Genomic DNA, 22,262 nt, shown 5'->3' on the forward strand with positions numbered 1-22,262 from the left:
AACTGTGGAACTGCCGTAGTACATACAGTCCGTCTGCTCTTCTAATCTCGTAGTACACTTTCTTAACCCACCCCCCCTTTCTCAAGGGAAGTCCACGCACCCTATTAAAGTTAGACAAAGCCAAGGCACCAGCTGTATTGATTAGCATGAGCATTTCAAATCCGTATCCTCCACACAGCTCCAGATTTGCATGCAAATGGCCACAGCCATCAGCATATTAGAGGCTCAGTGCAGTCTGGAAACACCCTGGCTTGAGAAAACCCCATGGCAGATCACAGTCTTCCCACTGAAACACCACAGCAGTCCCAAACAAATTGAGCATTTCAAAGCTGCCTTCTCGGCAGGGCTAGGCATTTGCATGTAAATGGGCAAGGCCCCTACTGCCCATTGTTCGCCAAGGCAGACGATCCTGGGTGGTGGCCTTGTTGACCCTCTGCCCTGTCATTGGGCAGTCTCAAGAGGAGATTGAGGCTGCGGAGGGTGGGGGCTGCATGGCCTCACATCTGGAGCCTGGTAGTTCCTATAGCAGCTCGCAAATTCCACAGAAACACCCCAGAGGCATTAGCTGTTCAGACACGAACAATAGATTGTAAAAATAGATTCCAGGCAGCCAGGACAGCAGGGAGTAGCCATTGACGGGACACAGTGCCAGAACGACTCACTGTATATTGTGCTCTCTTCCTTGGCAACATGCAATAAAATAAAGCCCCTCCCTGAGGTAGACAAGTGCTTTTAAAGACCAATACTACACCGTTCTCCAAAGCGAAAACCCAGCTGCATTTGCTAGAAACTACTTTCCATTGCAAATAAGTCCCTATATAGTCAATTTCCCCACACTGCGACGTGTGTGCATTTTCCGTGGAAAGGAGTGTAACATCAGTACCCGGATCTTTGAATACCACCCTGACAAACATGCTATCAGGCTGTCATGCTGCATATGATTCTCTAAGGACAAACATGCCAACTTAACCTTTGTGTGGGAAACGTTAAACGTTCTTGACTTCCGCTTGTCTTTCTCCAATTTAAAATATCCAGCGCTCCCTCCATCTACTATTCGGTTTACTATTCGGTTCCGGCTGAATAGTTCTGCAACTATTCGGTATTCGGCCAAATAGTAAATGTACTATTCGGTACACCCCTAATAATTATGCGGCAGTGCTCTATCTAAAAACTAGACTAAAAAAATAAAAATTGTGTAGCCACCATGTGCCACCTGTTACAGACCAAAAACTGAATGTGTATTTGTGCTAGAGAAGTGGTGAAAAATCAGAAAGAACACCCCAATAACAGAGTTTATTAAAACCAGAGGTACAGAGGTCAACCCATGGAGGCGTGCTAAAACACCAAGTTGGAGGCACCATGAAACACCATTAGAACAAAAAGGTTTGAGTGGCCAGAATGAAAATAGTGCACTCAACTAGTAGAAACCATGCACAGTTACGCAAGCACAACTGACCTCATTCATAGGCAGGATTCATAGGTGTTTCATGGTGCCTCCAACTTGGTGTTTTAGCACGCCTCCATGGGTTGACCTCTCTACCTCTGGTTTTAATAAACTCTGTTATTGGGGTGTTCTTTCTGATTTTTCACCACTTCTCTAGCACAAATACTCATTCCATTTTTTGTCTGTAACAGTTGGCACATGGTGGTTACACAATTTTTTTTTTTGAGTCTAGTTTTTAGATAGAGCACTGCCGCATAATTATGCAGTATTGCTCATTTTCTGCAGCTTTCTCGCGTTATATCTCCTGATGAAGACGCTGTTCAATAAACACTCTACGTCGAAACCGGTTGAGTTTACCTCTGGGATGTAATCTCTACAACATTCTTCTCTCTAGATCCATACTCGCGATAGATGGCTTCTATTTGTGTCTATTGTTGTCCTTGATAAATTTCAAATATTAAAATAATCAGACGAGACGTGAGGAATGTTTACCCCACTGTTAATCAATTTTGTAAATGTTTTTTTAGGTATTGTTGCGTGGTTGATGTATGGTTTGAATGCTGCACTATGAATGGTTGTTGTGATGGACTCATTTTAGCCAGGTTTTATGTACTTCCATGTTGTCGTGTTATGTGATATAATGATGCTATGTCTAATAATATGTAATTAATTGATTTTTCTGAAATGCTTTTGTATCATGGTGAATAATATTTGATAAACTCATGAGTAATACAGTTTTGCTCTCTGGACATTTCTTCAGACTTGCGATTTATATTAATACTCTGGTCCAGAGTACAGAGTCTCCCTGCCTCTTTCTGTTATCACATTATATACATTGGATTGTGACAGCCTCGTGTTGATCCTACTCTGCTTTGTGAGATGAGCCGGGCAAAGCTTGTGAGAGCAGACCCATGTTTCCAAATCTTGGGCCAGTCGCCCACCCTCCCTCCAAACGCTGGGAAGAATCAGTCCTACAATCTGGTGGCAGCGGTGGAGTAGGTTTTAGTAGCTGCTGATATGGTCTTCCCAGCAATCGGTGGAGGACTAACAAATAACTAACGAAGTTTGAGGCTGACCTGGTTCCCTTGGCAATCGCCAGGAGGGCGGATGAGCTGAAGGAAGGTTGAAGAGCAGGAAAGCTCAAGACCGTCAGCCCGAACAAGGCAGCATTGCCAGGAGGATGAAGAAGAAGAGATGGACTTTGAGGATGCGATAGCTGTCATCTCCGCCTTGACTTGATAACCTACTCCACCGGTGTCTGCAACAAGCCCAGCAGAGAGAGACATCCTTCACCTCAAAGCACTTGAGATCCAGAGAGCTCAGCATGCCGGACAGAAGCTAGCCCAAAAACTGGACAGATCATTACTGGAGCGAGAACAGAGAAAATGGGAAGCTGATCTCACCAAAAAAAGAAAAAGGCAGAGCAGGCCAGATGGAGCTTACAAAACTGGAACCGAAGCAGCCAAGCCAGTGAACCAAGGCACCACTCCAAAGACCTGCTGTTATTACGCAGACCTCCCTTTCCGTTCCCATCCCCCAAATGAATATGTACAAGTGTATGTCGTTGGTTCTAGCACTTGTTCTTGGTTAGAGTTGCTTGACCTGCTTTGCACTAAGCAAAGAGCTAAACAGGAAGAGAAAGCAGCCTCTTTAGTCGCCATTACATGCGAGTGGAAGTGGTGATGTCTAAGCAGAGTCAAAAGAAAAAGAGTAACTCAATGAAAGAGGCGCGTAAAGTAATTTTGCTACGGTGAGTTGGAAAGCCTGATCCATGAGACCCCTAATAAATGAATTGTGGGGAGCAAAGCGTATGATTATGGCTGGCTTTGTAACGTCATCATGTTCAAACATGTTTTAGTTGCTTGTCCCATGAAGGTGTCGGCTTCTTCTGACTTCAAGTGTTCAACTCCCTCCCACCCTCAATTGGATAGCCGTGGCACCGGACCAGTGGCACTCTTGCAGAGTAAATCAAAAGGAGCATCACAAGCTGCAGCAGGGTAGCACATCCCAGACAGTGAGGGGTGGTACAGCTGAGAGCCACCACCATCTCTAAGTGTTTTGGGATTGCTGGGATCCACACCGACTGAAGGAGGTACCCTGTTGTAAGGCTGAATCCAAATGTGGTTGGGTCGGGCATGTGCCCTAAGTGACTTTCACACTATAGCAGAACCCATAAGCATTGCTTCAAAATTAGTCTTATTGTCCCTGGGAGCATGGGAACATCACCAGGAAGTCTTGGAAGAGATCCCTGTGAACACTCTAAGGTGGTGTTAGTGCTCTGCATGGGAAACATCCAAAAAGACTGTATCCATTCGTACGAATGATACAATAGACCGAAAAAGGCCTGTACCATTCGTACAAATGAGAAAATACCAGACATGAGGAGCGGGGTGGGGGCAAGGGCAAGGGCAAAGTCTGAAATGTTCAGGGGAGAGAAGACTGAAAGTTATTTTCAGAAAAATAACTTTCGGTCTTTTCTCCCTCCAACATTTCAGCTCACGGTCTTCCAACCCAAATCCCTCTGCATTAAGGGACACTAGAGCTAATGTCACAGCACGAGACGGACGCGTCTCATTCCCCGAGCAACTGTGAACAGGTCCTCTTAAGAATGCTAGGATAGCTAATGGCCCACTCCAAATTGAAGACAAGGTGAACCTTGCACAAACTAGTATGCATCAAAGTGTTCCTGTGTAGGTTTTGCTAGGAATATGGTGTGTAGCCATGGGCCATGGTCTTGGTTGTTGGAGACCCATGTCTCTTTGGGGCTATGAACACCTACTCACAGTCCTGAAAGGGACAGCCTGTTCAAGAGGGTGTTGGTGCAGAAGCAGAGCGGTCCAATGCCCTGCGTGATGGTTAAGTCTGACTGCCACCCACCAGCCTGAGAAAGAGGACGCCGAGGAGTCTGTAGGTGCTGGACTGTGCGACCTAAAGGGCCCGCCGGAGATGCAAACCCTGATTGCTGAAGATGGTCCTTACACAGAAGACTTCTGTAAAGGAAATAGTAAGAGGCACACTTTCGAAGGTCTGCGAAAGCAGGGCCTGCCCCAGTCTCAAGTAAAAACCCCATGGAAACAGACTATACTGGCATGGTGTGCTCCTTTTAGAGTGAGCCAATAGAGCCTCCGTCTGGTGAACACCGGAGGTTGCTCGTGCCATTGCAGGAGCGAATGTCGCTGATCTCTCACATGTACATGTAGCTTAGATATAAAATGTACCTTCATCCTGCTTATGCATTGTATACCCCCTATATGTATGAACGCTCACAGTAAATTGAACTCTAAATCTAAAGTGAGTATATAAGAGACGTATACGACTTTTACAGTTCGTAGTTGTATGCAATTTACAGCTCTGGAAAACTGACAGCAAAGTCAGTCTTGACTTTCATGTGAGTTTTTGGGAGATGTACATTTTGAGGTGACACTCATACGCCTCTGCACAGTTTGTTCATTCTGAACATGCGTCAAACATAGGTAAGCATAAAAAATGTAATATCACAAAACTGGCCAGGCCGATTTTAATATTTTTCTCCTGTTCATCCATTTGTGTTCATATCAAGGTCTGGGACCAAAATCTTGAACATCCAAGCGGCTGATTTTGAGATAAATGCGAAATATATATATTATTTGGGCTGGACATTTTTTTTCTCTATGAGAAAACATCATTTTAAAAGCTGTTCAAAACACAACCAAACTAGCATTTTAAAATAATATGAAGCTATCCATGAAAAATTCTGAAATAATCGATGCAGGTGTCAGAAGGCGATCCGTTCGCTCTGCCTGGACACAGTGGCGGCTTGCGCCCCAACCAAAATGGTGCCTTCTGTGTACTGCAGCGACCACACCAAGATGGCCTCCAAAGCCGGAAACGTGACATCCTTCTGCCATGATCAGAGCGTTGTTCGCCGGAATAAGAGACTACCAGACTGGTGTGCCTGTGTCGCAACTTTGGCTTTTGGTGCCATGATGCTAGTTTTTGTCTCTCGTTCCATCCACTCTGTTCTTGGATCCTGCCTCTTTCCTTCCTTTACTGCATTTCTGGATTCCGCTTACTTGTCTTTCCTTGTGCTCTACTGCTGTTATCCTGCCTCCGCAGCACAGCTGTTATTATCCTGCTTACACTGCCTCAGCTGCAGAAGCCCTGTGCATCTGCCTCTCATTCTTCCTGTTTTTTTCCCTTTTGGGCTTTTCCCTCTTTGAAGGATTATTCCTTAGGGAAAGCCCCCTCCTTTCCCTGTTCCATCAGGGTATGGGGTGGCTTCCCAAAAGGATAGACCCTACCTCGTCCCTGAACGCATCGCGCGGTCCAAGGCCCAGGTAAGGCACGCTCTTCAGAGTTGGGGCGGCTACCGTTGAAATTTTACTTTGGAATATTTTAAGATTGATTTCATGGAAGCCTTGGCACCACATCGCCCCGAAGACTGCAGCATAGTGCTTCTTCTGGACTCAGCTCCGCCATTCTTTCACCTTTGCAAAACAACGCCCGAAGATCTACCTGGTGGAAAACCTAGCCAATGGGCTGATCTGTGAGTCCAAAGCCCCTGCTGGAGCTTCTTTGTTTTTTGTGGCCAAGAAAGACAGCGATGAACTGCGGCCTTGCATTGACTATGGCAGACTTAACCAAAGCTCCCCTAAGGAGAAGTATTCGTTACCCCTGATTGCTGACATCTTAGAAGTAGTTTGTGATGCTAGTCTTTTTACCAAATTGGATCTTCGTGGCGCCAATCACCTGGTATGCATAAAAAGCGGTGATGAATGGAAAACCACTTTCAGAACGTCTTTTTGCCACTGCGGGTATTGGGTAGTGCCATTTGGTCTTGCCAGCGCTTCAATGGTTTTACAACACTTCATGGAACATGTCTTCTCTGACTTATTAAATCACTCAGTAATTGCTTACCTGGAAGATATCTTGATATTTTCTAAATCACTAGATGAACACCAGAAACATGTACAAGAAGTCCTACAACGTGTTCGGGCAATAAGGCAAGGCTCATGCTAACAGCTGCTAAACCTGAAAAATGCATGTTTGATGTCACCACAGTACCCTATTTAGGATACATTCTATCTTCAGCTGGAGTAGCTATGGCTCCACGAACAGTAAGGGCCATATTGAACTGGAAGGCTCCTACTGGAGTGAAGGAAGTTCAACAATACCTGGGGCTTCATAATTTGTATCGCAAGTTTATTCCTTCATTTGCTAGAAAAGTCTTGCCTTTAACAACCCAGTTAAAAAAGGTTGGAACCTTTCTTTGTGATTCCGCCACTGAGAAGGCCCCACCGACCCTTAAACAAGCCTTCGCTAGAGCTCCAGTTTTGGCACAACCTAACACCATGAAATCTTTTATTCTTGTGACAGACGCCTCGGACTATGCTATTAGGCGGTCCTGAAACAATGCTAAAATGATGCAAAAGAAAATCTGATCTGTTTCTTCTCTAAAACACTCACAGATTCAGAATGGAACTACTCAGCTCTAGAAAAAGAATTACGTGCCATCAATTAGCCTGCACCGAATGGCGTCATCTTTTGTAGAAGCCCCGGAACCTATTGAAAGCCGCACGGATCACAAAAATCTTCCGCTTTTGCAAGGTTTCGACTGTATGAATAGTAGACAGGCCCGTTGGGCTCACTTCTTTTCCCAGTATCGTTTTGCGCTGACTTACATTCCTGGCACAAAGAATCTTGTGGCCGATATATTTTCACACTGGGTTCACGAGCAAAGAAACTCGATTCCTCAAGGAGAGAAGATGCTGTCCAAGGCAATATTTATCAAGACCATAGAGTAACTCTGTTACAGATTTGGCTTCGACGACAACTTACAAAGAACCCTCCTGCACATGCATTCTGTGAAGAATGGAAACTGAGATACAAGGCTGGCTTGTTATACAGAAACAATCATCTCTTCCTTCATCAGCAAAAGACATGCCTCTCGCTTCTGTTACTTTACCATGACACCCGGTTGCTGGACATAGAGGAGGCAACACCACTTTTGCACACCTGCCATTTCTGGTTACCAAGTCTCTACCAGGGCATGTATTGTTTTGTGGCCATGTGATGTGTCCGTGCTCAGAGCAAGACACCTAGAAGGAAACCTGATGAATATTTGGATCAAGCCAAAGCCCCTTCTAGGCCATGGCAATATATTTCAACAGATTTTATTGTCAACCTCCCTCCATCTGAAGGACATACTGCAATCATGGTGACGATTGATTAATTTGCCAAGATGGCTCATTTTTCTCTGACTAAAATCCCTTCCGCAGCTCAGATAGCCTGTGTCTTCTTGAAAGACATATTTCGATTACATGGCTTGCCAGAACATATTATTTCCGACAGAGGAGCCCAAATACCTCAAAGTTCTGGACGGAACTGCGCAAACCATTGGTAATCCAATGGAATCTAGCCTCTGGTTGCCACCCTGAGTCCAATGGCCAAACAGAATGGGTTAACCAAATGTTGGAACAGTAATTACAATATTTTGCGACAGCCTCACGGGAGAACGGAATGCGCTTAATACCCACAGTGGAATTCTCATATAACAACTCCTTACACACCTCACTGGGTATGAGTCTGTTCTGATGCGCCCATGGTTTCCATCCTACATGGCTTCCTGGTAATCTTTCTTCTGGATCCAACACTCCTTCCTTTGATTGGTTTATGAAGAATCTGAACACCATGAAGCAAGTTGCCATGGAGAACCTTCGTAAACGCAGGAACAACATCAAACTTTTGCGGATAGGCACCGTTTACAGACCATCAGCTACTCAGCCGGGTAAAACGTAGGGCTAGCCGCTCATAACTTACCTTCTCACCTCACACCCTGTAGGTTTTCACCCAAATACTTCGGGCCCTTTACGGTTGAGAAAATAATCCATTGTGTGGCCTTTCGATTATGATTGCTCCCTTCATGGAGCAGGATCCATCCTATTTTTCACTGTTCTCAACTTAAACCTTTTCGCAATGATGCTATTCTGCATAAAACGCCTGGAATCCCGCCTTCCGCGTTGAAGGATGGGCAAGAGGAATATGAAGTACAGCGGATATGTGATTCTACGTGCCATCGTGCACCTTGCAGTATCTTACTGACTGGAAGGGTTATTCTCCCTGCAAAGTGGGAAAGTGCCTCTGATGGTCATGCTCCTGTTTTGGTATAACGTTTTCATCTGCCTCACCCCGCTAAGCCTAGTGGTCTGAGTCTTGGGTGGGGCATAATGTCAGAAGGCGACCTGTTCGCCCTGCCTGGTCTCGTGGCGGCTTGCGCCCCAACCAAAATGACACCACCTGTGTACCGCAGTGACCAGACCAAGATGGCCACAAGGCCTTCCAACAGCAGAAATGTGACATCCTTCTGCCACGATCAGAGCGACGTTCACCGGAATAGGAGACTGCCAGACTGGAGAGCCTATACATCGCAACTTGCTGATGCTAGTTTCTGTCTCTTGGTCCTTCCACTTTGCTCCTGCATCCTGCCTATTTCCTTCCTTATGCTCCTGCTCGCTGGTTTCTCCTTACTGCATTTCTGGATTCTGCTTCCTAGTTTCTCCTTGTGCTCCGCTGATGTTATCCTGCCTCCGCGGCCTCAGCTGTTGTTATCCTGCTTATGCTGCCTCAGCTGCTGAAGTCCTGCCTCATCTGCCTCTCATGCGTCCTGAGGGCTTTTTCCCTTTCGTGCTTTTCCCTCTTTTCAGGATTATTCCTTAGGGAAAGCCCCCTCCTTTCCCTGTTCCATCAGGTTTTGAGGTGGCCTCCCGAAAGGATAGACCCTACCTCTTCGTTGAACGCAGGTGGTCCTCAACCCAGATAAGGCACGCTCATCAGAGTAGGGGCGGCTACCTCGACATTTTACCTTGGAATATTTTCTGATTGTTTTCATGGAAGGGTTCAGAAGTTATTCAAAGTTATTTTTTTTAAACTCCATGGAGAATTTGACTTAACCCTAACTAGTACAAAGGCATAATGTATATATGTATATATATATATATATATATATATATATATATATATATATGTGTGTGTGTGTGTGTCTGTGTCTGTGTGTGTCTGTGTGTGTGTGTGAGAGAGAGAGAGAGAGAGAGAGAGAGAGAGAGAGAGAGAGAGAGAGATTGTTTGAATGAGGGGGCATGCATGTGTATTGAGAGGAAGCGTGTGCAGTGGGGACTGGAAAGACGGGGTGAGTTAATGTGTTTGACTGTGAGAGCTTTGCATCGTGCACATCAGTCTTCTCTCCAGCATGCCTTTGGCAGGGTCAGGGACAGGCTGCATGTAATGGAAATGAAGGTTACACTGCAAGATGGGCATTACCAGACACAGCCAACATGAGTGTACTTACTGTGGCAAATACTGGCATTAGTGCACACATGCAACACAAATGTTCTTGTTCTTGCAGTAGAAAATACTGACATTATTGGGCAAAGCCAAATACAAGAGTCCTTAGTTTGGTAAATACTGACATTACCGAGCAAGCCAGCATAAGCGTTCTTGCAGTCGCAAATACTGACATTGCTGAGCACAAACATGTATGTCTTACTGTGGAAGTACTGGTATTATTCATTGTGTGTTCTTAAAATGCCAATACTTGCATATATTGGCACAGCCAGCATGAAAGTGTCTTCTTGCAATGTCTATACAGGCCTTATTGACACAACAACCCGAAATGCGTTCTTAGTATCGCTACCCGAAGATATTGGCACAGTTAGCATCAAAATGTCTTCTCCCAGTGATAAAACACTGGCATATATTGTGGGCAATATGAAGTGTTTTTCAGTGACAATGCTGGAGCATATTATGGGTAGAGACATCATGGAAATGTGTTGGAAAACGCTCCTGTCTACTGTTGGAAACCTGACCTCTATTGTAATTTTACTGATTGCAAATTGTAGACCCAAGGACTTGTTTACGTTTGAGAGAAAGGTCTAGGGTGCTGGTATTTACTATCATCTTTAATGAAGTAACTTCCAATGGCAACTTTTCTTCAAGTTGGAGGCAGGTCCATATTGTACCAGTCTTCAAGAAGGGTGACCAAAAGGATCCTATGTGTTACCATCCCATCTCCCTTGTTGATTCATTAATCTGACAAAGCCATAGTCTCCCTGTGGCATTTCTGGGAATTCCCTCGGATATGCAGTGCGATCTTTTACACCTAGAGTTTGCTATGGAAAAATAGCTGTTTATTCAGCTCCTTTCCCAGTGCCTTGGGGAGTCGGGTGCCATTTTATTTCATTTATATGTTAATCCTTTAGGGATGGAATAACTAAAGACACCCCAAGAATAGGAAGGTGGGATACCCCTGGGCTGGAATAGGCTGGCAATGTGATCCTACTGACTTGTACACCTTTAGCTTTGCACTGTCCGGTTAAGTGCTGTGAAGAGTATATGGCTGCGCGGGACCAGAGGCTGAATACCAATAAATCACATCTGAGGTGCGTCAGGACCCTCCCCCGAAGCCTCTCCCCAATAAAGGTAGCTGGAGGACCCTTGATGTGGGTTAAGCATTTTACATATTTGGGCATAGTTCGTTCTTTGCTTCCAACCTGAAGTTACCTACCGATGTGGATGCCCTAGCGTTAATGCTGGCCCAGGTGAATGGGGTGCTGGTTAGATTTGATAGAACTTTGGGAGGCCTCTTGATCGGGATAGGGGGATTACATTTCAGCAGAATTAGTCGAATTCGAATTTGTTGCATTTTGTAGACGAATTTGGCCACAAATATATGTGGGGGTGTGGGTAATTGTGATGATAAAGAATGGGGGAGGTCGTTGGGGGGAATGTGGGGTTCTCCCCCCACATATATTTGCAGCCAAATATAAAAAAAAGAAGAAAACACATTTGATAAAATGGAATTCGACAAAAATAATTTGACCAAATCACATAGAAATCTCTCGATTGATCCATGCCTCTGCATTTGTATAGCCAAATTGATCCCCAATGCAAGATAGGGTGCTGAAGTCTGGGGGCACACAAAGGCTAATTTGATTCTGGCAGAAATCTCCTTCCAAAACTTGACCTCGCTGTGAAGATGAATATTCTTCCTACTAATGTAACCCTCTGAGTGTAAATAATAACATGCAGAAGGATCAATTAATTGAAAGATGGAATATCTCAGTGACGTTGATGGCGGCAAAGAAAATACTACAGGTTAGTGTTGAAGGATACCAATAGATTAGAACAAAGACTAAGTCAAGAATCCACTAACCTGTGCAATGATAGCTGTTAACCCCAATACTTCCTAATATCTGACAAGTATACAGTCACCTTGTAAACACTCTGTAACAAAATACAGGAGGAGTTACTATTAGAATAGTAGCAAAAGTGTAGGTAAACAAGGGTAAAAGATATTAATTTTACCAGGAGTGACCCTTGCTTTCAAGGAAGTCCATAGACTGATGTAATGTTTGTGGTAAATAGCACAATCCCAAACAGACTATTCCCGATGGCACGTGTATGCCTAATGAGTCCCAAAAAAGGCTGACCCAACGGAACGTGGACACCTAACACACACACAAAAGGAAGTCTCTAGTCCGTGTGTGATATCCAAGGTAGTCTGATGTTGTTCAGGGAATTAGCAGTACAAAAGTTCATGAAGCAATGAGGCACCCCAAACCAACGTGTGGGGTCATGAAGCTGAAGAGCGAGGTACAAAGCTGTGGAGCTTCGCGGAGACGAGATCCGAAGCAGTCCGGGTCTAGTCATGGCAAGCAACTAACGTAGCTGTGGATCAAACAAAAGCAGAATCCGATGTGCGGTCCAAGTCATCGCCGTGCAGTTCAGGGAGAGTAGCCGTGGAAGAAACAAAAGCAATCCAGTTAGCAGTCTGAGTCGAAGATCAGATAAACCATTGGAGGAGCAAACAATGAAAAAGCCAGGAATCAGTTCGTAGAGGGACAGAAAAAGCAGAGGCTGAAAGGAAACCAAGGTTAAATGCACTGATAAGGGTAATTCCAAAATAAGAGCAAGGTAGAACAGGAGTCAAGGAAGTTCGTAACTTCAGAAGCAAAAGCCAAAATGCTAATCAGAAGCAAAGAGCGTTAGCAGAGGCGGTACTAAGTAGGAGTGGACACATGACCCTGCCGTAGACGTGCTGAACGTCGGATCCTCCCCCTTAGCAACGGCCTATTGAGCTTCCATGGCAACCTCCAGTCACCAGGGGAAAACGTCCTCCGGAAACCCCTAGGCTGCAAAGCACATCTAAACGTTGGCAATACCTTACGTGCACTTTGTTTGTAGCCTGATATATAAGATGGTTTTCTGCCGACAAAACCATGCTTATGCAAATGCACGGGACATCCTGAATACTTAGCCATGACAGATTGCAATTGAAGAGTCAATTCTTGCATGCTCTTCTGGGCTTGCCACGTGGTGCCCCTCTTCTCCCGCCCTCCTAGAGTGTGGATTGAGGTGTGTAGCAGATCTAATTAACGTGTCACTGTCGGTGTTCATGCCTTCGTTTATGAAACAATGATAACTGGAATGGAACGGACGATATTGTTCTTGATCTCCTGAATTCTGGTGTGGCTTCACAATGCCGCCGGTTGAGATTTGTTACACATACGTTTTCTGCTATGGGCTTTTCTTTAGCATTCTCTGACCCCCCCCCCCTAAACCATCTGGAATAAACATCCAGGTCATGGTGCAGACCTTCCTCTCACGTCTGTCTCAGAAAAGAGTAATTCTCGAATCGATCGAGATCTCTTTGAACCATTGTGTATTGCGTGAAGCCATTGACGCTTGTGAGGGATACTTGACCTGGTTCAAAGAGCCTTTCCAGTGTAGGATTCTGTTTAGCTTGAGAACACACATGTTACTTTTGGCAGATGATCGCTGGGGAGAACATCGATCCTCAAGACATTATTGTCCATGTGCTGATCAATGAAGACTTATTCCATGCTCTCTGCTTTTGCCCAATAGAGGCTTCCCTAAGAAGGAAGTACTTGGCCCCCGTTTTGAGGTCCATTGGAATGAAGCGGGCAAGGTCTGCTTTATTATATCTCATATCTCTTCCTGGTATCCACACTATCTTTGCTGTGCATTGTTTTGCTCAAAACATGTTATCTATTAGGGAAGAATGCAAGGCATTGTAACAGTGTGTTTTTGGTCTGTTTTAGACTGGGACGTTGGCTATTTTTGTGGCTTGATTATTTTGGTATTGGCTTTGTAAGATTTTGGGCCTCTTTGCACGGATGGCGGTGGACCAAGATGCTATTAGCGCCATGGTTCATGCCGGTAAAATACCGGCACCGCCTTGGTGGAAAGGGGAATTACCGCCCTATTCCAAGGTTGGTGGGGTGGTAATTCCCCCTTCCCCATTGCCCTTCCCCATTCCCATTTTTGCCCCATAGGGCATAATGAGAATGGGGAAGGTGCTAATTACGGCATCGCAAATTGCGGTACCGTAATTAGCTCCCTGGTCCCTTTGCGGGTAGGTTTTTAACGCCTGCAAAAAGCAGGCGTTAAATTCCCCAACCCGCAAAGGGACCTCGTAGTAAGGCGGTAAGGGTTTACCAGTACCAGTAAAATACCGGTACCGGTAAACCCTTACCGCCTACCGTGTAATGAGGCCCTTAGTCTCATGTTAGGATGCTTGTTAAGATGTTATTTGGTGCCTTTTATGAAGACATTTTGTCTTCGAAATGAAGTCTTTCTTTTATTTTGATTTAAATTGCATGGGTTGGTTTACCAATTATTTGTTCACAAAAAGTATGCTTTAAATGATTTTTTATTTTTTGTATGTGTGCTACAGTTAATATGGTATGACGTAATTTCATCGCCGGATGTTTTTTCTCAGGCTTTTTTGCCGCAGATTTTTTTGTTTTTAATAATCATCACATTTTTTGATTTTTTTGGGGGGGGGTTTAAAAAATTATATAAATTTGGTGTGGGTGTACAGGGACATAAAAATAATTAAAGGGGATGAGGGTTTTGGGGGGTAACCCCCCCCAAAAAAACCTGTGATGAAACAGCAGGTGATGAAATCACATGGAACCGTTAATATAACTTTTCACACACGAAATTATACAAAAGTTATACAAATTATACATTTATACAAAATGATTCAAATGAATGTAAAAAGGCTAAATTACTATTGATTAGACAGGTAGGATAACCAATATTAACCCTACTTAAAATCAATAGCAGAATCAGTGACTTACGATTAAAATTAACTCTGTAACCACAACACTACTACCAATGCCTTCAACAAATTCGACTAAAATCCTAAACCAAGTTTGTTGAATTCTCTAATTTACGGAATTCTAATGATTTGTAAGTAGCCTACCTCTAAGACTCTTAATATCATTATCATGTTGACACCCTAGGTATATATGTACCCAGGACCTATGATCGTAACTATCTAAGTATTTATGCTGTAATCTACGTATGTATGTAACCTTTTCCCTATGATTGTAACCAACCACGATTTTTGTAAGTAACCAACGCCGTGATACCCTTGGTTTCGGGCGTGTAACAAATGCAATAAATAAATAAATAAATGCACCATTTTACTGCATGATGTTAAAATATTTCAGGGGGCGAGCACCCTATTATTTTATTTTGACTTTATAGTTTAAAGCGCAGACCTAGCTGGAGAGCAGCGAGGCGCTGCGTGGTAGCGCAGCACCCTCCACACAACCACCCTGTGGTTGTTTGGGACGGCCTGTGTACTCATGGTCGGGAGCTATTTGGTGGCAATTGTTTATTCCCCTCCAGTGAAAGAATTCACCAGTCGGTGACAAGGGTGCGTGTTGGCGCGTGCGCTTTATTATGTCACGTGTATGCCGAATGGGAGTGAATATGTTACTTTGGTGTGCTTTTCGTGTTGTGGGGTTGATTGTATGCATATGTTAAGGGGGTGTCAGTATGTTTTGGGGATATGATATTTTATTTATAGCGCGACTATGCACAAGTGTTTCAAGGCACGACGAGACATGGGAAGGGAACACAGCGGAAGCAAGATAACGATCTTACTAGGCCCAGTGCGATTGAGATCGCGCAAGTGCAAGGAGGGGAAAGGGGGAGAAGTGCCAAGGGAAGGGGAAGGGGAGAAGTTCAGGGCGTAGGGTCAAAGATAAAGATCAAAACAAAAACAACAAAAGGAAGTGCGGCCAGCAAGTGGCAGTGCAAGGGTTAAGTGCAGGCAGCAGTTGATTGGGAAGTGCTGGTAAGGGGACTGTAGGTTACCAGATACAGCCCCAAGTGCTGGGTTACCCGGAGGCGGTGCAGTTGTGCAACTGGGGGGGGGGGGGGCAGGGACCTGGGCCTGAGGTTCTGAGGGTAGCCAGGTGACCAGTGCAGTATCATGCAGGAGTTCAGCAGGGGAAAGGAAGAGAGAAGGCAGAAGCAAAGAGGAAGGTCTTGAGGTGCTTCCGGAACCAGAGACCGTTCTGCTCGAGTTTCAGAGAGGCAGGGAGGCTGTTCCAGAGGGATGAGGGAAAGTGGGTGAATGGACATGTTATTAAAGGTATCACTATGCTGTGGTGTTGTGCATGCAGTGTGTGTGTGTGAGGGATGTCTGCCTTGCGGGATTGGATGTGGGGAGCATTTGTGAGTGGAAACTTGCATGTTTATTTTGGTCTTGTGTGTATTCTTGAGGCGGGGTATGTGTCTGTTGGGATGGCGTGCGCGTTGTGGGGAGACGTCTGTGTTTGTTGTACAGGATATCTGTGCGAGTGTGCGTTTCTCGCGCGTGCGTACGTGCTGTGTGTGCATCTTGTGAGGCAGTGGATGTTTAGGGAGGTGTGTGTTTCACGGTTCTCTGTTTCTTGTGATGGCGGATGGGTGCATCCGCTGGGAGTCGTTCTTGCGATTCTGAAGGGCAGTGTTTTGTATCGATGCATATCTTATAGCGCGGTCTCGAGGTGTGTAGTTGGCTGCATAGATTGCGAGCCAGCCACACAGGGAGCCTGTCACCTGCCTGTCGCACGGCCTGGGCCCTCCCACTACAAGCCCCCCCTCCTCCATCCTCCTCCGCCCCCTCCCCTCTCCTCCTGCATCCTTGCCTCCTCTGGTACCCAGGCTGCAGAGAAGCAAAGATGGCGAGCCAGTCCCAGGGCATCCAGCAGCTGCTGCAGGCCGAGAAGAGGGCCGCGGAGAAGGTGGCCGAGGCCCGCAAACGTAAGGGGGTCTCCCACGGGTGGGGAGAGGAAGGCACCGTGGCTAGGGAGCCCATGGCTGTGGGAGAAGGAAGGCGGGGGCCAAGGTGATGCGAAAGAAGAGATGTGGGCGACCAGGCGGTGGGTGGACAAGAAAACAGCAAAGATGAGGGGGAGGGGGTCCAAGGAGAAGGAGGGCGACTGTCATCTCAAGGGAGATGGGGACCCCGACTCCACACCCTGCTTCTTGTGGGGAGATTTGAGGAAACGACGCACGCCCTGTGCATGGCGCAGATAGGGGGGGGGGCGGTTGAGGTGCCTGGTAAAAGCACATCTACAGCGTTGACGCCGACAGCAAGCGGGCACGAAGATGGGGTTATTGCCCGCTATGCATCTTGAATGGCCGGCTGGTGTTTTTCAGCATGGGGCGGGAGGGACGTGACGCTGCGTTGTGCTGTTGCTCGTGTCTGTCCTGGTGTGTTGTGCCGTGTGGACATCATTTGCGGTGCCCACATGATGCGGCATGTGCACACTGCCGGCAGGGTCCTGGATGGGGTGCGGGGGCAGAGAGGCAAGACGGCGAGGGAGGGGGGAGAGTGGTTTTAGTGGCGAGGACGTGGATTATAATAAGCGAGCGATGACCCTCCCGTCTGTTCATGTGGGGGGGGGGGGGCAGGGGTGCCCAGTGGGTGCTGGAGAAGGTGGGGATACAAGATGATAAACCCAGTAAGGGGGCAACAGAATGCAACATCGAATCAGTTTGTGTGGGGAGGGGGGGATTCTGGAAAGAGCGCGTGTTCAAATTGTCATTTAAAGGAGGAGGGGCGTGTGGCTTCGGCCAGTGCCATCTGTCCCAAACGATGGCATGCATTCTGGGTCACTCAACACTGCCTCAGATGGTATTGTTTGCATAATGTAAATAAAGCTCCCCTGGTTCAGTTTCTAAATAAAGTACTGCATGTGAATGAAAACACACTCCCTTCTTACTTTGGCTGTAAACAATTCAAATGAGTAAATCACTTTCACACTGTAAATAAATGACCCGGGCCCAGTGTGCTTAAGAGCTTCTCTTAAGTGCTCATTCAGGGTATCGCCCCCACTGCTTCCTACCTGTCCAGTGATAGTTTGTAGCCATTAACCTCCTGCACAGGAGGGCTACTAGTTTGTGCATATTCCCCTGGCAGGCACCTGTCTTCCTAATTAAAGACCTTATCACTTTAAATGTGCTTTTGCTGTCCAAAGAAAGTCCTCCAGGTGTTAACTTATCAATCAACACGTTATTGTGCATGGTTTTAAAATCAAAACTGTACAATGCACCAACATAGAACATTCCCATGTGATGCTTCCATAAAATAAGGTTGCAATCCATAATATATTCTCATATTAACATTTCCAAAAGACATATAATTCTAAAAGGAAACCTATCATGCCCTAAACAACATGTACAAACCTAAGATTAGCTACATCCTTCTTCTTACTAAGAAAGGTTGCACAATTTAAAGAATCTATTAACTGCCAAGTTTAACGCAACAATGCTGCCACTCAACATGGCCAGCCAAAGGTTCTCCACATTCACCCATGCCAACTTATTAACAAACTTGCCCAAAATGGCAATACCATGAGAGAGCAAAAGAACAGCAAATGCTTCAGATCTTCAATCACTTCCTGGTTCTTACAAAATCGACAGAAAGCTAAGTCCTTCGAAAGAGCTCTCAATATACATGTTATTTCGTTAGTAATCCGAACATTCAAACAGAACCGCAGAAATTCATTCCGCTGCTTCGTATCTGGAAATCTAAGCACATACAGTTCCACCATCCCTGCCCTCTTGAGCATTAAACAAAGTTGACCATACAACTTATGCATCACTATTTCCTCTCCACACCCCTCAGACGTACAGCCAATTTGATTTTCCCAGGATTGGATTCTAGAGCTTCCAATAGTTGATCCAAGTCAGCAAGTCGCTCTATACAATATTCAATCTGCAAGCTTGCTTACAGGATTCCCACTAGATGACAGACCCACTGCGCCCAGATGTGAATACGTCGAGTCTTGGGACGGGCATACCAATTTACGAAAAAAGGCCAGCTGCTTCCATTGGACCCCGCTCAGTAGCGAGTGAAGTCCCTATTCCCACCAATGGCACACAGTTCGGGAGGTGAGATAAAACCCTCCTCCACGGTATTGCTACGTACTGATCTATTTCCGTCACCAGCCTAATAGGGAGTACCTCCCTCCCATAGAGAAGCGTGGGAAAAGCTTTGCCGTCATAACATTTTATAACGGATTCAAAAGAATGTCTCCCATACTTCCTATGTATGTACTTCATCTGAGCGGCCAAAGATATACTTTTTTTTTTTTTAACAGATCACAAAAAATGTTTATGTGGATATGCTGAGATCGGTATCCCCAGGTAAATAAGATTATCTGTGGTCTCTAATCGTATCCTGTTAAGATATCAAGCAAATTTACAGCTCTGATTTTTCTGACAGTATTTTAGCACTTTTGTCTTTTTAGGATCAATTTTCAACATATTTATGTTCATATAACTTTCAAACACTCTTACTAAGTGTTGTAAACCGATGGGGGTGTTCTAACCTGGTTTGTTTGTTAAAGGTTAACTTTGTCTAGCCATAAAAACAATTACGATTTTTTTTTAAAATGGGGGTTTTATCCAAAAGAATAAAGTCATCAGCGTAGGCAACCCAGGATAATTTGATCTTATCCATGCCCGAAGGAATGAAAGTGATTTTTCCTAAAAACTCCCTGATGTCTGCAATGTACAGGTTAAAAAGTCAGGGTGCTAAAATGCACCCTTGCCGTAATCCTGAGTATGTCTCTATTACCCCCGACATAGAACCAAGGTTATTTCATTTAACCTGAATGGAGGTCCTCTGATGTAAATACAGCAAAAGGCTGAGTAACCCTCACGGCAACGCCAAACGGTCCGATTTGGACCGTAGCAAGTTTCCGTCCGCTGCGGCAAAAACAGTAGTTTAGTTGAGGGAGGCGGCAAATATAGGGGCGGCTGCGGCGCCCCAAACCAATTTTTGTATACAAAGCATTAAAAAAACGTTGCAGTCGGTCCCCATTTTTTATTTTTTTTATTGTGACACAGTCAAAGTTTGACTTTTTCCACAAAAACAAAGCAAAAGAAAAACATCAATTAACAAGACACACGGAGACAAAAACGTTTGATAAAACAATCTTACAGCAAATAATTCCTCAGATGACTCACTCATCAGTGTCATTCATTATCCAGTAAAAAATAGAATATCATAAAAAGAAATAAGGATGGAAGAAGAAAAATGTCAACGTATTTCACCATATACCTTTCAACATATATCAAAATGTATGTCCCCATATTTCTCCTAAAACCTGTCTGAAATGTACTTAAAATATTGTTTTTCTTCACCTATGCCTCTAATTTCTCTAAAATGAATACAGCGAAGGCCTTGCTATCCGCATCCAATGTGATGGGGCCGCAATTTACTAGCAAGGCTCAGGGCCGGCCTTAGGGGCAGCAGCGCCCTGGGCGAATCGGCACCCCCCCTCCTTCCACGCCCCCTTGGTCAACAGGGGGCAGGGCGGGGCGGGGCAGGGAGGAGGGGGTGGCGGGGGCCAGGATGTGCCACCTTTTTCTTTTTTTTTTAACCTCCACGCTCCGGCGAGGAATATTATTAAATGTGCTCCGCCGCCATGGGCGCATTTAATAACAATGAGGCGCCTGCCATGCCTACTTCCACTACGCCAGCTCGGGGGAGCCCTTAAAAGACTCCCCCGAGCTGACGTGGTGGGGAGCTAATGGCGCCTTTTGTTATTAAAAGTGTCCGCAGCGGAGGGGCGCATTTAATAACAATAAGGTGCTGAGCAGGTCGGTAAGATAGCTCAGCGGGTTGAGCGCTCGCTGCTGCGATCTGAGCGTGATCTGCAGGTCGCAGGTTCGAATCCTGGAAAGGCCAACTCAGCCTTTCATCCTTCCGAGGTCGATAAATGAATACCAATTTCGGTTGGGTGACATTGTCTGTAAATATGTGCTCTGTAAAGCGCTTTGGATTAAGGCGCTGTATAAATAACAACACATCATTATCATATATGTACCTTTGAAGAGTTTGGGGTGGTGGCCAGGGGCACAGCTTCAAGGCACGCGTTACTTTCACTTTGTCGAGCACCCAAACTCACGCGAGTGCTGCAGCCTTGCCCTGCTCAGGCCCAGGACAAGGTGTGCCCGGCATTCTCGCGTGTGTGGACGTTTCGCGGCTCTAGTGCTCGGTGTATGTGTGAATCGGTGTGCCCGGCATGGGCACAGCTCTGCCAACACAGCCTTTCTGATCCCCAAATGAAGGCTCAGGCGACCATCGAAATAGACCAAGCAGGGGGCGTCCTGCGGCACTCAAGCGTAGGCCATGTTTTAACCCCTTAGCTGCCAGGCTATTATGCAAGTCTATGCAAAAAGGACGAGCATAGTCAGGTGCTGAAACAGTCCTGTAGATGTGATCATTTCACCTGCCCGGTGCTAAATAGGGTCGGATTTCCCCATATTTGAAATCTGGCATAAACTGCCTCCCTGGATTTCAAAGATGGGCGAACCAAGAGCCGACTTCCTGGCCTTCCACACAGCACGGCATCCACGGCGACCAGCTGCCCCTCGCTCAGGCCCAGAGACATTCCGAGCGCACGAGTCTCTGCCCCCGGCTGGAACTTTTAAATATTTTGTTTTGTTTTGAACTGAAGCCCATTCAATTTCCATGAACGTTGGATGCCTGCAGTCCCAGCAGCCAGCGGGACATTTGGGGTGTTTATTTTCGCTTATGGGTGGGGTGTGAATTGTAGGTGGTTAGAAACGGGATGAATGCATCCAACTGCACCCAGCCTGACGCAATGACTACAAGCAGGTGCATGCTCTTACACTGCCATGTTTTTAGGTTCAGGTTATTCTGCATACTGGTAATCCCAGGGTTCCATTCAGGATGGGAACCTGGCACCAGAATCAGACTCTTGTTGCACGAGTGGCTTATGGCATTGGTGCACATTGCCCTAAAAGGGTTATTTTAGAACTGTGTTTTTTTTTTTAACACATTTTACAAGTCTGTCCCTTTTGCACCATGACTCCCCTGCTCACCCCTCTACCATTTTAACATGGATTAACACCCACCCCCAAAATCGTAGAGTATGTTAGTATCTATTTCCATCCCTCCCTTTCTCATTCACTTTCACAGTCTTTCTCTCTCTCTCTCTCACGTCTCCTTCCCTCCTCCTAAATCTGCCTCCCTCTCTTTTTAATTCTCTTTCACACTGTCTTTTTCTATCACGCTCTCTCTCCCTCCATCCCTATCTTTTAAATTATTTCACACTCTCACTCTTTCTCATTCTCTTTCACACTGTCTTTCTCTATCACACTCTCTCGCCCTCCCTCTCTCTTTTTATTTTTTGTGTGTCCAATCGAGGTTACTTTCATAGTGTTTGGATCATTCTGAATATCCAATGGGATGTTGCGGTGTGGTGGGTTGCGCGCCGTCCCCTTATTGCCAGTGGCGTGTCCAGGGAGGGGCCTGGAGAGGCACGTGCTACCCCTGGAATCTGATTGGCCACCCCAGGTGCCACCCCATTATCCTAAACTATGATCATTATGTGTGTGCGCGCTCGTACTTCATGCCACCCCCGCATAAGTCTGTGCCCCACTTGGGCCTCCCCAGTCACCCCGAGTCTGGACACGCCACTGCCTAATGCAAAGTTGCACA

The 22,262-nt window shown here is 45.8% G+C and overlaps 1 protein-coding gene across 1 annotated transcript in view; it reads left to right on the forward strand.

The window, feature by feature from the left end:
- Positions 1-16,387: 16,387 nt before the first annotated feature.
- Positions 16,388-22,262, forward strand: part of ATP6V1G2 (ATPase H+ transporting V1 subunit G2) — a 28,253-nt gene continuing 22,378 nt past the window's right edge. Inside the window, exon 1 of the mRNA XM_069634998.1 lies at positions 16,388-16,543. Within this exon, the coding sequence (XP_069491099.1) occupies positions 16,462-16,543 (82 nt within the window). The 5' untranslated portion in view covers positions 16,388-16,461. The remainder of the gene's footprint in view (positions 16,544-22,262) is intronic.

The sequence above is a fragment of the Ambystoma mexicanum genome, chromosome 13 (assembly GCF_040938575.1).
Source record: "Ambystoma mexicanum isolate Mex_15411 chromosome 13, UKY_AmexF1_1, whole genome shotgun sequence".
NCBI lineage: Eukaryota > Metazoa > Chordata > Amphibia > Caudata > Ambystomatidae > Ambystoma > Ambystoma mexicanum.